Source organism: Physeter macrocephalus, chromosome 6 (assembly GCF_002837175.3).
Source record: "Physeter macrocephalus isolate SW-GA chromosome 6, ASM283717v5, whole genome shotgun sequence".
Taxonomy (NCBI): Eukaryota; Metazoa; Chordata; class Mammalia; order Artiodactyla; family Physeteridae; genus Physeter; species Physeter macrocephalus.
Genome location: NC_041219.1, coordinates 90,428,939 through 90,444,239, shown reverse-complemented (window position 1 = coordinate 90,444,239; position 15,301 = coordinate 90,428,939). Strand labels below are relative to the sequence as shown.

General features: G+C 42.0%; 1 protein-coding gene across 1 annotated transcript; it reads right to left on the bottom strand.

The window, feature by feature from the left end:
• Positions 1-1,926: 1,926 nt before the first annotated feature.
• Positions 1,927-11,936, bottom strand: OR10AD1 (olfactory receptor family 10 subfamily AD member 1). Its single transcript, XM_024123003.1, is given in 3 exon segments — positions 1,927-2,848; positions 2,850-2,875; positions 11,919-11,936. Coding segments are annotated over 3 exon segments (966 nt in total).
• Positions 11,937-15,301: the final 3,365 nt, after the last annotated feature.

Here is a 15,301-nt window from a genome sequence, read left to right as displayed (position 1 = left end):
CTTAACATTTCCCTTTCCCTTGACTACACTTAAGGCAAGTTTCTTCTTGACTGTTGTCTCCTGATCTCTTTTTTCTCAGCGCATTTACTTTAGAAACTTGCAATTACAAATTCTTTCTCTACCCCTTTGAGATGTATAGAAATCTCCCTAAAAGCCCCTTGCCAGTTTTAAGACCCAGGGAATGTCTTTCTCAAGAGCCATCCCTTTGAAGTGTAATCCTCAAGGAAGATAGCACCCCTGTTTCCTAGTCTCTGTGGGAGGGTAGGAGCCCAACTTTACTGGGTGTCTTGCTCCAAATTGTAAACTACAGCATGTAAACTTACTTTTCCTTTGGGTAAGAGCAATTACCACCCTCAGGTGGCCTAAGATCTCCCTACTGCAGCTCTTAAAAACTCTCCAGCCACTTGTTTCAGCAGAGTTGAATTCAGTCTCCTACCTCTTGCAGTAGCCTTAAATAAAGTCTTTCTTGCCTGCTTAACTTTGCCTTGGTGTAGTCTTTCTTTGATAATGTAAATGTTTAGGTTCTGTGCTTATTGTTTCTTCTTAATTACAGTGGTGTCTCATTTCTTACTCCTTGCTGTCTGAGAAGTGCTTCTCACATGTCCTCTATTATCTAGAGATTCACCAATTTGGACTGAAAAGAGTAGAGCTTTGTGGAGTGAAGCTACTGCTTCAACTCACTGCAGGGTAGTTAGTATGTGATGTGCAGGATGTGGAAAGGGTAGTACATCTATTTGAGGGCATCCCAAGTGAGGTGTGTTCATCTTATGGAAGTAGCACCAGAAAACAAAGCACAGGCCTATGCCCTTTCCTTTCCTATCTATTATGAAAGGAGCATGAGAAAGATGTAATTTTCAAAAAAAGAGAACAGCTGGGAATATAATGCCCTATCAAGGGACACTGGGTTTTGTTAAGAAGAGAAGCTAAGCCAGAGGGGAAGGGTTGCAAATAGAAAGCCTTCTGCAGTGGTGGAGGTAGTGTGGAGAGGTGTTCCTTAAAGTACAGGGAATTAAGTGGACCCATTTATGATGAGGAGGTAAGGTGGAATAGGACTGAATTGGAATGAAATGAAAGATGTTGAGAAAAACAGGCAGTAGGGAGAGGGGAGTTAACTAGGAGTATGGGTAACAGGGAAGGAAACTGGTAGTCTGAGAAGCTTGGTAGAGGTACTTATTAGTTGGATCTGAAGGGAAATATCAAATAGTCATGTACTTAAGAAACTAAGAGGACTTAGGAAGAAGAGGTTAGACACCTGGCCTCTCCCACTTGCCCTTCCCCAACACACACAAGCATAAACATACATCGAATGCAGTGTTGGTAATTTAATGCCACCACAAATTCTCCCTTGTGGGCTGGCGGAGGCAAACAAGATGAAGTTCAGGCTGCTGACCCTTAGTTTTTCTTTTTCTTCTTTTCTCTAACTGACTTTTCTTAATGTCAACACTGCTCCCTAATTCCCTTTTTCTTACTTCTTCCTCTACTGTTTCTCATATAGGAGCAGGGTGGATAAGGGCAGATTCAGGAAGTGAGAGTGGAGTGTGAGAAAGAAAAACATTAAAATGATAAGTTGAAAGAGAAAAAAGTTTACTCCTAAACATATATGCAGAACTCAGGCTGGGAAGAACATATAAAAGTGCTATAGAACAAAAATGAAATAGAAGTGCACTTATGTGTTTATAGATCCTGTTGTGGTAACTTAGAAGAAAATCACTCAGGAAAGTCTCAAATTCTCCTGAGGAAGGTCCAAGAGAAAACAGTGCTTAAAGTTACATCAGACAGATGAGCATTATACATCAGTAGGATCTTCCAGGTCTGATGCCAGTGCAAAGGAAGCTATCAATGCTCTTTCTTGGAGCCCTTCGGCACTGGAGAGTTACCCAACTGTCAGGGCTGGAGGAAGGAGCTTCCGCTCCAGGAGTCTTCCCACTAGATAGACTCTGCCTGGGAAAGGCTGCTCCTCCCAAGGGCCCTCACCATGGTCCCTTTCATTTCTTTATTTCGAAAACTGTAGATGATGGGGTTGCACATGGGGGTGATGATGGTGCAGAGGAGAGAGAAAGGCTTGTCTTTGTCAGGACCATGTATGCTGCGGGGGTTCATGTAAAAGAACATGGCTGAGGTGTAGAGAAAAATGACCACAGCCAGATGGGAGGCACAAGTAAAGAAGGTCTTCCCCCAACCAGAGGAGGAGGATCTGCCCAGGATGGAGGCCAGGATGTTGGCACAAGAGATGACAATGAGCACCATAGGGCTGAGTACCACCACGATGGCATCGGCAAAGATGATTCTCAGACTAAACTGGGGGTCTCCACAAGGGAGGGTGATCACTATGGGGGCCTCAAAGAAGAAGTTTTCTATGTGGTTGTCTCTGCAGAAGGGATTTCGGAATGACATATACTCAAGAAAGATGCCATTGATCAGCCCGAAGAACCAGGCAGTACTCACCAGCCTCACACAGACCTGCTGGCTCATGATCTGGGCATAGTTAAGTGGGTGGCAGATAGCAACATAACAGTCATAGGCCATGAAAGCCAAGAGGATGCACTGAGCCACAACCACACAGAAGACCAAGTACATCTGGGTCATGCAAGAGACAAAGGAGACAATATGGTTCTTCACCATCGGGTGGATCAGCATCTGTGGGATGGTGGTGGTGATGAAGCAGACATCCAGGAAGGACAGGTGGCCACGGAAGAAGTACATAGGGCTGTTGAGCCTGGGGTCTGTCCAGGTGATGAAGATGATGTGGCCATTCATGGCCATGGCAAGGCTGTAGAGGGCTAGGAAGAGGGCAAAGAGCAATGCCCGAGTGGAAGGGGAGCTCTGCCCAAAGCCCACGAGGAGAAACTGTCACCATGCTGCCATTCCTTAGGTCCTATGGCTTGGACCTGTTTGAGGAGGAAGGGCAGGAAAAGCACAAGAGAGACAGCTGTAGGGTAATGCAAGGTACTCACTTGGGGACAGAAACCCAGCTAACATAGATGGATATAATGTAATATGATATAATATAATATAATATAATATATGGATGAGTGGTGGTAAATGTTTTGTATTAAGTGAACATTATTTAATTGGCAACGTTATGGGGCAGTGAAAATGCCAGGGTCACTATAGGCTGTATCCATGGAATCACAGTATCAAAAAATTAAAGAAGTGGTGGTTATGTTTTATTCTAGTTTAATCAGGCCTCAAGTCAAATAAAATATCCACTCCAGGATCCTCTATGTTGAAGGATTAGCCTTTAATCAAAATGTATTCAGAAGTGAAAAAAACAAGATAGTTTTTCAGAACCCATGCCAAACAGAGGAATGAGGGGAGGGTATGGTAGTTTATAGAAGATCATATTGAGGATGTACTTGAAAGATATTTGAATGTGTATTTTTCTAGAAGAAAAAAATGCTCAGTCTTACTGTACCTATTTAAAACAATGAGTGGGTTGAATTTTTACAGAAAATAAAAACATGCTAACCCTCAGGACTGTCCCTTAAGTGAGAATGATTTTCATATCTCTGGAAACTGTCACGCTTAACTCTTCCCAGTCATCCTACCTCTTTCCAGACTCACTCTCCCATTGGTTGCTGCTGCTGCATTAACCACCCACGCTGTGCATGCTGCAGATGGGGCCTGGTTGTGAGCACTTGAAGGCTTCCTAACAGGAGATAGTTTTCCTGCTGGGGTTGGAATTTAGGGCTCTACATCTATGCATCATTGGGTGAAAAGGATCCAACCATCCCTGTGAGAAAAGGGAAGTTATGAGCAGGGCACAAATTCAATCTTTCTGGATAGACCTTCAGACAACTTCAATCTGTCCCTTTACTAATAGGAGTAAATATTTTTCTTTTTCTATAATCAAAGAACAAGCATTCAGAATTCTCATGCTCTTTTCTCATTGTTTAACTTTTAGGAAGTCATTATGTTCATATTAAATCTCTCCTACTTTTCATCTTATTTTGGAGTTAGTATATATTTGATAAATCCCTTCCACTTTCAGATGCTTACAGACAGTATATTCCTTCTTAACTTTCAGTTCTGCCAACCACTCTTCTTCATTTTCTCTTCCACTCCCTTTCCTACACACTCTCAATTTCCCCCCTCTGTTGTTTTTCCCCCGGTTTCCCCACTAACTTCCATTTCTCACCCTTTTCTTCTCCCTCTCCCTTTCTCATCTCTGGTGGTGGGTATCTGTCATTGAGCTACCTTTGGCTGAACTCCCTTCTGTTCTCCATGTCTTTAAATCTCTCATGTTGCCTATGTTAATTTTAGGAGATACCTATGCCATTACTGTCACTCTTTTCAGCTCTGCATTCCCTCTAGGTGTTTCCTGATACGTCTAGGCAGTGTTTGGGCAGTAGGCCATTTCCATCATCTCTACTTTGGAATGATCCCCTGGAAGTTCTCCTCTTAGGAGCCCAGAACGAGAAAAGGGAGGGACAGAGAGAACTGTTTAATCCAAGATGTGTCTTTGAATCCTGGGCCCAGTGGATATGTTGAAGCTGAGGTCAGAGTCTGGGCAACAGAAGTAAATAAGCTACACTTCAGACAGCTGGGACTTGACCAAGAAGAAACTGAAGTTCAACCTGTGGAATCACTAGGAAAGTAGTGTACTATACAGCAGTATAAATGCTTATTTGTGGTTCATTGTGGCAGAAAGAATATTCGGTGATACTTGGCATCAAGTGCCTTGTTAACTACCATCAGGGGTTAACCAATCAAACATTTGTGTAATTAAATGATACAATATCCTGAAAATCACATATTACCTCATTCTGTTGCTTGGCTGGTAATGATGTTTGTCACTGAATCACTGTGGCAAATAACAGAGAAACTCTCATGGTGTTTGAAGAATTTTTCCAAAGAGGACGGTCTGAACTGGTGGGCCACTCTGGGAGAGAAGTTTTGTCTGATGACCTTGTTAGTAGTTCTTTGTCATCTATACCATAGGTGATGAATGTTTATTTAAATATAACTAAGTTGGGCTTCCCTGGTGGCGCAGTGGTTGAGAGTCCGCCTGCCGATGCAGGGGACACGGGTTCGTGCCCCGGTCCGGGAAGATCCCACAGGCTGTGGAGCGGCTGGGCCCGTGAGCCATGGCCGCTGAGCCTGCGTGTCCAGAGCCTGTGCTCCGCAACGGGAGAGGCCACAACAGTGAGAGTCCCGCGTACCACAAAAATAAATAAATAAATATTACTAAGTTATGTGTGTACTGCATTTTATAGAATATGTGTGAAACTTTACATTTCACACATTCCATTTGTTAATAAACTTATTTTGTCCTCACCTTTTTATAGTGTATGTTTTTACTTTCTTAGGATTTTTAATTTTGTCTGTGATAACTAACTGAATTCTAGCACCTTTATTTGAAATCACATTCCCTCGTAACTGTTAGTTGAAGAAATATCAGCAGGAAAATAAGAAGACATTCATTCTCCTTTAGCTTCAAATAAGCTCATATTATTCTGTAACATAAAACAAGTACTTGCAAATATTATTTCTGACAAAGAATCTTCTAAGACTGGACATCAGAAATTGTTGCTATGTGCTGTAAAGCTAATCTCAAACATCTAAAATGTAATTTTTATTGGTGGTCTTAATTATGGCTATGGTAATATTTAGATTGATATCTCTCTGTTTTCTAAAAGGTACATATACTTGTGAGATTTCTTTGTTAAACCAGAAGAGGACCATGGGATTTTCTCTTGCCAAGTGCATAGAGATACAATAAATAACCACTCATGACTCCTTGGGTTTCTTATTTAAAGACTGGAGGGTCTGTACTCTCATTTAAATTAACAATAGTTTATAAAATAGTTTACACCCACCATCACATTTGAACCTCAAATTTATTATTGTAATTTAATGATGTGATTTAATCTCATTGAAGAACCTCTGTTATGTTGGATGGTGTAGCTGAACACATTTTGGTAAGGAGAAAAGAATAGGGAATGAATTTTCAGCTGTGCTCTAGACTGACTTCAGATTTGATTTAATTAACTCACTGTTCTGATCCATTTTAGAACTGTCTGCAGGCAAAACAGAACTGCTGAAAAGCTCCAAGAACCTTTCAACAGAGCAATGATTTCTATTGGAGGAGCAGCCACATGAAGGTGGAAGTAGGACTGTCTTGATAGACCACACCCCTGGTTAACCAAAGACTTAATGGGGCAAGAGAACATAATGTTAGATATGGTTAGAGGTGGGTAGGGTGGGGAATAACTTCTTCTATATTCCTGATATTTCCTTCCACGTGAAAGGAACTATAGTAGCACCATATTCCTGACCCTTCCCTTCTCCTTCATTCACACCATCTCCTGGGAGATGGGGCGGTTACCTGATTTCAGAAGGAAAACCGACCACATGTGTCTGTCTCTTTCCTCCAGCCTTCCCCTTGGGAGTGAGTGGCATTCTTAAGGGCAGGCCCTACCGCTGTTTGGGGAGGCAATGTTCCTATAGCTGCCAGCTACAGGGAAATAAGTCTGTTTAACTCTGTGTTTTGGCATTAGGAAGTCCAATTGCTCAAAATTTCTGCATTGGTATTAATAAAGTTGATATTTTACCCTCCATTTGCAGATGCTACCTTATTTCTCAGTTGATTAAGAAGTGAAGGGAGGAGTAGTGTTATTTACTGGACCCATCAAAGTCCCAATTATTAGTAATATTATCACATACATGGAAATAAAATTGTAAACAAAGAAATATGATAGAGCTTTGGGTATAAAAAGCAAACTGAGTCACAATGATGTCTGGCAGATCCTGAGAAGGAAGAATTCTTCTGATACACATATACTGAATTCTCAAAGAACAGTGCTGGTGAGTTGAGAGAAGTATACATTCCATGACCACAGGAGCACAATGAACAAAGTGTGCTACTGTAGACTAGACTGGTGGGAAAATGTCTCATTATAAAGTAAGACTCTGACTCCTGTCATATTTACCAAAGGGGCCAGGACACTTTTGAATAATTCAACAGTTAGCCACTATGTTTCTGTTGCCTTCCTAGCATGCTATGACCATAGGAAAGAAAATATACTTAGCATCGTATTGCTTATTTATTCTGTGGAGTATGTTTGTTTTAGGGATGAGGTTAGTTCACTCATGTTGTAAGGGAAGTCACCAGACTTGTTTAAAATCATGTAAGTTCTTCTCTTCAAAGGTTTCAGCCTCTGTGAGGCTTGAATATCTTCTTACAGGTCTGCTTTAAATAAAACGGGCTTCTAGTAATTTCAAATCTTACCAGCTTGAAATCTGGTTCCTCTTCTGTATACGCTAATTCTTTACTTTTTGGATTAAATACTCATTTCATGGGTTTCCCTTGTGGCGCCGTGGTTAAGAATCCGCCGGCCAATACAGGGGACACGGGATTAGGCCCTGGTCCGGGGAGATCCCACATGTCGTGGAGCAACTAAGCCCATGCACCACAACTACTGAGCCTGAGCTCTGGAGCCCATGAGCCACAACTACTGAGCCTGTGCACCACAACTACTGAAGCCTGTGCGCCTAGAGCCCATGCTCCACAACAAGAGAGGCCACCGCAATGAGAAGCCCGCGCACCGCAATGAGGAGTAGCCCCCACTCACCGCAGCTAGAGAAAAGCCCGTGCGCAGCAAAAAAGACCCAGTGCAGCCAAAAATAAAATAAATAAAACAAATAAATTAAAAAAACCAAACACCATTCACTTAAAAAAAAACCTCATTTCATGACCTTAAAGCAGAAAAGCATCATTTTCTGGGTGAAAAACCTTATGGTAGATATATTCATACTTGGGTTCATGGACCCAAGGGAATCAATAGATATGTTTCAGAATGTCCATTCATGCATCTCTGAAAGGTTATAGGAAATGTTGTGTGTGTGAGAACTATTTTCTTGGAAAGTCCACTGTTTAATCAACTTCTAAAAGGCAGCTGGAACTCACAAAGGGTGAAAAAAATTGTGATTTAGAGATTTAAAGTCACCGAAGTCCCATAGACTTCTCTTCTTTAGACTGAACTCATATGAAAGCACTCTTTCATCTCACAGAACTGTTTGTTTCCTCAAAAGTGTCTCCTGTGCAGAGTGATTGAGCGATGGTTGAGCACCCAATTCCACTGCCAATAACCTCTTGAGACTATAGCTACCCCCAAGATGTCTTAAAGAAGTCCAGGCAAACAGTTTGTTACTGGCTGGGGCTTTGGCTCCCAACCACGTGTTGAGGTACCCTAGCTGTCATGTTTGAGGGGGACCACTTGGTAAGGTTTTTTTCCTGGGCCACTCGGTAGCCTAAGGCCTACAATGCCTAAAGTAGCTGAGAAGCCTCCTTGTTGCTCTTCTCCAGACCTGTACTGCAATCTTGCTTTCACAATTAAAAGGAGACTAAAATGACCTAAGAACATAGAGAACTGAGTTGGGGTGGTGAGAAGAGTGCAATAAGATGAGTAATTAAATAGCATATTTATGACATAAGTTCAGAAAATGACATTCTAAATCACCACGGAGGCAGTGCCTCTGGCCATATGAGTAACCAGATCTTACCCAGAGAGAATATTAATATTTTTTATTGGGAGTAGAAGTGGGAGGAGGTGATGGAAGGAAAAAAGCACTAAAATGGAGCTTCAAGGCCCTTAAAGAAGTTCATCCTGGGGAATCCCTCTACGGTGGCCAGTGGTTTCCCATTTCTTTCAAGGTTTGGGCATGCAGATATGGTATCTAGAGGAACTTCCTGTCCCAAAAGTGCTTTTAAACAATAATATGACTAGCTAAGGGGCGTAATTTCCTGCTCTGTAGGTTTTTGAGACTATTTCTATAAAAGTTTCAGTGTGTCAAGTCTGGTTTAGATTTGGTCTAGTAAAAGACTAAGGACAGATAGCAGTCTGCACAGTTATCAGTGCACCTAGGAGCATGGATGGCTCTTTGTATTAATCTCCTCCTTAGTTAACGGTATTAATGGAACCCTTAGTAACCTAAATCAAAAACCATGAAGTCACTTTCCACTCCCCTCTTTCTAACCTCTGTATTATATTGCTATTAAGTGCTGATAAATACTCTTATCTTCCCCTACTCTCCTACAGACACCCTATACCCCAGCTGCAACTTTTGTTTCCCAAATACACTGTAGTTTCCTAAGCCTCCAAGTCCCAGCTAGTCGTCTTTATGGGATTCAGTCTTTATATATTTTCTCCATTTCACAAACTCTTGCTTCTACAAGACCAATCTCAAGTCTTGCAACCATACTGAAGTCTTCAGTAACTCTTCCCCTGTCAGCCTATTTGAAGTTGCACTTGTTCCTGAGCTCCTTAACTGTAGAGATTTTACATCCCTATCTCCTGGCACACTGCCTAAGACATAGTAGTTGTTCAATATATTGAATATGTATGTTGAAGGAATAGTGGAGTAAATGACCATCCGAGTTCCAATTTTCTACATTATTTAATGTTGTCCATGACAAAACCTTAAAAATCAACTCCTATGAACCCGTTTTGTCATCTGTAAAATGAAGAAAACTATATTTGTCTGTGTAGTTGTTGTGAAGATTAGGAAATTATTTACTCAATCAGAAGGTATATTTATATAAAAATATATGTGTAAACCACACAGAACAATATCTACAATAGGAAAAGTGCTCAACAAATTTTAATCTCCTGTTCCCTTTCGTAGGTCACTGATTAAATGAAAAATATTAATTAGGACATTCATGTTTTTAAATGTCTGTAATCCTCAAATTCCTAAAGCCTTTTAAAAACTGAATCTGCATATTAAAAATGTGTTTCTCAAATACTGTTAAGTTCTGGCAGAGCATGCAGTACAGTTGAGGGTAGGGATGTGTTACAAATCAAATATAATATGATATGGTTAAGAGCTCTAATAGTGTTTCAATAAAATATTGGGGGATCTGAAGAATAATGAAATAATAAAGTACACAGGAAAAAATGTGCACAAGAAGAAAAAATGTCAGATGCAAAAAAAATATTTGCTAATGACTGACATTAAAAAAGGCTGTTCTTGGAAAAAGGCATCTTTGGTAAAAGAAAAAGTGATCACTCTAAGTGAGAACCTGAGTTAAGCCCAAAATGTTTCAAATTAGGTATAAAGCTGAAATTACATCTAAATTTTGAAAAGACTTTAAGAGGCAGAAAATAGCCATAAAAAGATGTTCTTTTAGTAAATTGAATTGTTAGTGGATATAAAGCAGTTTCTCTTCAGTCTTTATTAGGGAAGATAGAAATTCCTACTCCCAATTTGACAATGTGTGAATAGACTGTAGGTACCAAATTCCATAATGGCCAATATGCAATAATTTTGAAATCAAATACATACAATAAAAAGTGTAAACTAATTGGGGCTTATTTGAGGATTGAGTGAAGATTGCCCTTGCTTCTCAAGGCTGGGAACTAAAAGCCTGCTCTTAGTACTTATAAGGCTCGTATTCCCTCTTCCAACTCTGAAAATTCTCCTAATCAAATAGGAGTAGATCAACAGGCAATCTGCAGGAAGAAGGCAAAGGCTTCCACCCACCTGATTCCAGCTCAGAGAATGTATAGTTCACCCTAAAGTGGCTAATCAATTTCTCTTTGCTAACTAAGAGTGAGAGAACATAATTTTTTACTAAATAGGAAAAATAAGAGAATTTAGAAATCAGATTTTAAAATGTAATATAGGGCCATTCATCATTAAAAAATACAGACATGATGACAAGCCCCACAAATCAATGAGGGATGAGCCCTGAATTAGCCCTGTTAAAGTCGAAGGGCAACCAGGATCTACAGAGATCCTTGTTCGTGAGATCCCAGTCAACCACAACCAGAGATCAGAGAGAATGCACAATTGCAGGGCTGTTTGGAAGATTTTGCCACTTATCAGTGCACAGGAAGAGAACCAAATAGTTGTCGCACAGCAGGAATGTCATAAAGAGAGGAAACTACAGTGGGTCCTTTCACTAGGAGCAAAAAGGAGAGAAATTAGAAAGACCTTGTAAGACCAGAGCCCTTGTTCTCCAGGCTTCTCTGACCCTGCATCCTATTGCACTAACCCCATCATTATAAAGACAGGCCAGGCTCTTACCAAATCCTTAAATGGTCGGAAAAGAATAATTGTTTTCCCTGCTGATTTCACATATTATTCATAATGCCCTGGAATTACGGCATTTTTCAAGGTTTTAAAATGTGACATGTAACTTTGGAACTCAATGATTTTCACTAACACATCTACATGAACTTTGAGGAATTTAGGAATCATATTGGGAGATAATAGGAAATAAAATTTTGCCACGTATTACTTAACAAAGTTGTGTAGACAAGATCATATGGATCCATGGATGGATAGATATTTTGAGGACAGATGTAAATGACTTTTAAGGAAGGACAACTAATTGTCAGTGTGAGTCCCTGGAGGCCTCTGCTGGTAACTGTGTTACAACTTAGCAAGCTATCCCAATGTCTTACGAATTTACTTAGAAGTATTTCTAGAGGCCTACCTGTTTCCTCTCTTTTCTATATTAACTTTATTCCCGTTTCCCTTTTCTTAAGCAAGATGGACAATGTTCTTTTTGCTCCTCCTAGTGCCTTGCTAATAATTGGCTTGCAACAGAGATTAATCCAATTGAGTTAAATTGTAGAAATCTTCTAAATTCTCTCGTCTCTCTCAGTCTTCTGCCTTCTTTTTGCTTCATCCTCCTCCTTGCTACTGGATCCACTTCAGTTTCTCTATTTCTTTCTGAAACAGGATCTCTGAAGTACCTGAATCCCCTGATGATGGCCTGGCCAGGACTAAGTGTTATAAATGCACCACAGCTGGGTATTTCAGATGCCTGTGATGACTAGATCCCTGTGATGTCCAAAGGTCAATGTAGATCACAAACTCTCCCAGAAGACCATTAATGTAGATCTGCACTAATGGGAGACACCATAAATAATGGAAATACTGAAAATAACCTCAATTTCATTTTATACCTGAGGTTTTAACTCCATATTGTACCTCCTTCCATCTCTTGAAACTTGATCTCCTTCCATCATCCCTGTTCATTCTCCAGCTGACCCCTAAAGTGAATTCACTCTTCCAGTAGAAGCAGTAATGAAACCACACTAGATCTGTTGCTCTTCTCCCTTGTCACAGTCACCTTCAATATGGAGACTTAAACAAAGTGTAAAACAACTAGATAACCAAGGAAAAGAGACAGGAAATGATACACAGAAGTATCCATAATGATGTTCCTTTGAATATTCAGAGCCTGTGTATAAGTCCAAAGATGGATTAATAAGAAATCTGGGAGGAGGGACTTCCCTGGCAGTACAGTGGTTAAGACTCCATGCTCCCAATGCAGGGGGCCCAGGTTTGATTCCTGGTCAGGGAGCTGGATCCCATGTGCATGCCACAACTAGGGGTTCACATGCCACAATGAAGGAGCCCATGAGCCGCAACTAAGGAGCCCACCTGCCACAACTAAGGAGCCCACGTGCTGCAACTAAGGAGCTGGCAAGCCGCAATTAAGGTGCCTCCAGGCCGCAACTAAGGAGCCTGCTTGCTGCAACTAAGACCCAGCACAACCAAATAAATCAATGTTAAAAAAAAAAGAAATCTGGGAGGAGAACTTAGTAATCAAGGAGAATTATTGAACATCAGTGGATTGGATAACTTCAGCTGTTCCATGTCATTGGTTAATCTGAGCTATTTTGGTACTTAAAGTGTGTGGAAAAAAAATTTGCAATGACTCTAATTAGCTTCGAGAAGGGAATAAAGAGAGAGAAAGTGAGAGATAATGAGAGAGAGAGAGAGAGAAGGAAAGGGAGAGAGAGAGAGTGAGATGTGTACCAACACAATAGAAGAGAAAAAAGCTTAATCTCAGATTCTTAGACTAAGAAATAAATGATTTTGAGAGGTGAACAGATATATTTAGAGATTAAAAAACATGATCTCGGGGGAGCTGCAAGATGGCGGAAGAGTAAGGAGTGGAGATCACTTTCCTCCCCACAAATACAAGTACATGTGGAACAACTCCTACAGAACACCTACTGAACGCTGGCAGAAGACTTCAGACCTCCCAAAAGGCAAGAAACTCCCCACGTACCTGGGTAGGGCAAAAGAAAAAAAAAAAAACAGAGACAAAAGAATAGGGACGGGACCTGCACCAGGGGGAGGGAGCTGTGAAGGAGGAAAGGTTTCCACACACTAGGAAGCCCCTTGACTGGCGGAGACTGCCGGTGGCGGAGGGGGGAAGCTTTGGAGCCACGGAAGAGAGCGCAGCCACAGGGGTGCAGAGGGCAAAGCGGAGAGATTACTGTACAGAGAACCGGTGCGGACCAGCACTCACCAGCCCGAGAGGCTTGTCTGCTCACTCGCCGGGGCAGGCTGGGGTTGGGAGCTGAGGCTCAGGCTTTGGAGGTCTGATCCCAGGGAGAGGACTGGGGTTGGCTGCGTGAACACAGCCTGAAGGGGTTAGTGCACCACGGCTAGCTGGGAGGGAGTCCGGGAAAAAGTCTGGAGCTGCCGAAGAGGCAAGAGACTTTTTCTTGCCTCTTTGTTTCCTGGTGCGTGAGGAGAGGGGATTAAGAGGGCCGCTTAGAGGAGCTCCAGAGACGGGCGCGAGCCGCGGCTATCATCGCGGACCCCACAGACGGGCATGAGACGCTGAGGCTGCTGCTGCCGCCACCAAGAAGCCTGTGTGCAAGCACAGGTCGCTATACACACCTCCCCTCCCGGGAGCCTGTGCAGCCAGCCACTGCCAGGGTCCCGGGATCCAGGGACAACTTCCCCGGAGAACGCACGGCGCGCCACAGGCTGGTGCAACGTCATGCTGGCCTCTGCCGCTGCAGGCTCGCCCTGCATCCGTACCCCTCCCTTCCCCCCACCCCCCCGGCCTGAGTGAGCCAGAGCCCCCGAATCAGCTGCTCCTTTAACCCCGTCCTGTCTGAGTGAAGAAAAGACGCCCTCAGGCGACCTACCTGCAGAGGCGGGGCCAAATCCAAAGCTGAACCCCAGGAGCTGTGCTAACAAAGAAGAAAAAGGGAAATCTCTCCCAGCAGACTCAGGAACAGCAGATTAAATCTGCACAATCAACTTGATGTACCCTGCATCTGTGGAATACCTGAATAGACAACGAATCATCCCAAACTGAGAAGGTGGACTTTGGGAGCAATGATATATATATATTTTTTTCCCTTTTTCTGAGTGTGTATGTGTATGCTTCTGTGTGTGATTTTGTCTGTATAGCTTTGCTTTTACCATTTATCCTGGGGTTCTCTCTGTCCGTTTTTTTTTTTTCAGTATAGTTTTTAGCACTTATTATTGGTGGATTTGTTTTTTGGTTTGGTTGCTCTCTTCTTTCTTTCTTTTTTTTATTACTTAAAAAAATTTTTTTAATAATTATTTTTTATTTTCATAACTATTTTATTTTACTTTATTTTATTTTATCTTCCTCTTTCTTTCTTTTTTTTCTCCCTTTTATTCTGAGCCGTGTGGATGACCAGCTCTTGGTGCTCCAGCCAGACGTCAGGGCTGTGTCTCTGAGGTGGGAGAGCCCAGTTCAGGACACTGGTCCACAAGAGACCTCCCAGCTCCACGTAATATCAAACGGCGAAAATCTCCCAGAGATCTCCATCTCAACACCAAGACCCAGCTCCACTCAACGACCAGCAAGTTACAGTGCTGGACCCCCTATGCCAAACAACTGGCAAGAAAGGAACACAACCCCATCCATTAGCAGAGAGGCTGCCTAAAATCATAATAAGGCCCACAGACACCCTAAAACACACCACCAGACGTGGACCTGCCCACCAGAAAGACAAGATCCAGCCTCATCCACCAGAACACAGGAACTAGTCCCCTCCACCAGGAAGCCTACACAACCCACTGAACCAACCTTAGCCACTGGGGACAGACACCAAAAACAACAGGAACTATGAACATGCAGCCTGCGAAAAGGAGACCCCCAAAACAGTAAGTTAAGCAAAATGAGAAGACAGAGAAACACACAGCAGATGAGGCAGCAAGGCAAAAACCCACCAGACCTAACAAATGAAGAGGAAATAGGCAGTCTACTTGACAAAGAATTCAGAACAATGATAGTAAAGATGACCCAAAATCTAGGAAATAGAATGGAGAAAATACAAAAAACGTTTAACAAGGACCTAGAAGAACTAAAGCACAAACAAACAGTGATGAACAACATAATAAATGAAATTTAAAATTCTCTAGAAGGGATCAATAGCAGAATAACTGAGGCAGAAGAACGGATAAGTGACCTGGAAGATAAAATAGTGGAAATAACTACTGCAGAGCAGAATAAAGAAAAAAGAATGAAAAGAATTGAGGACAGTCTCAGAGACCTCTGGGACAA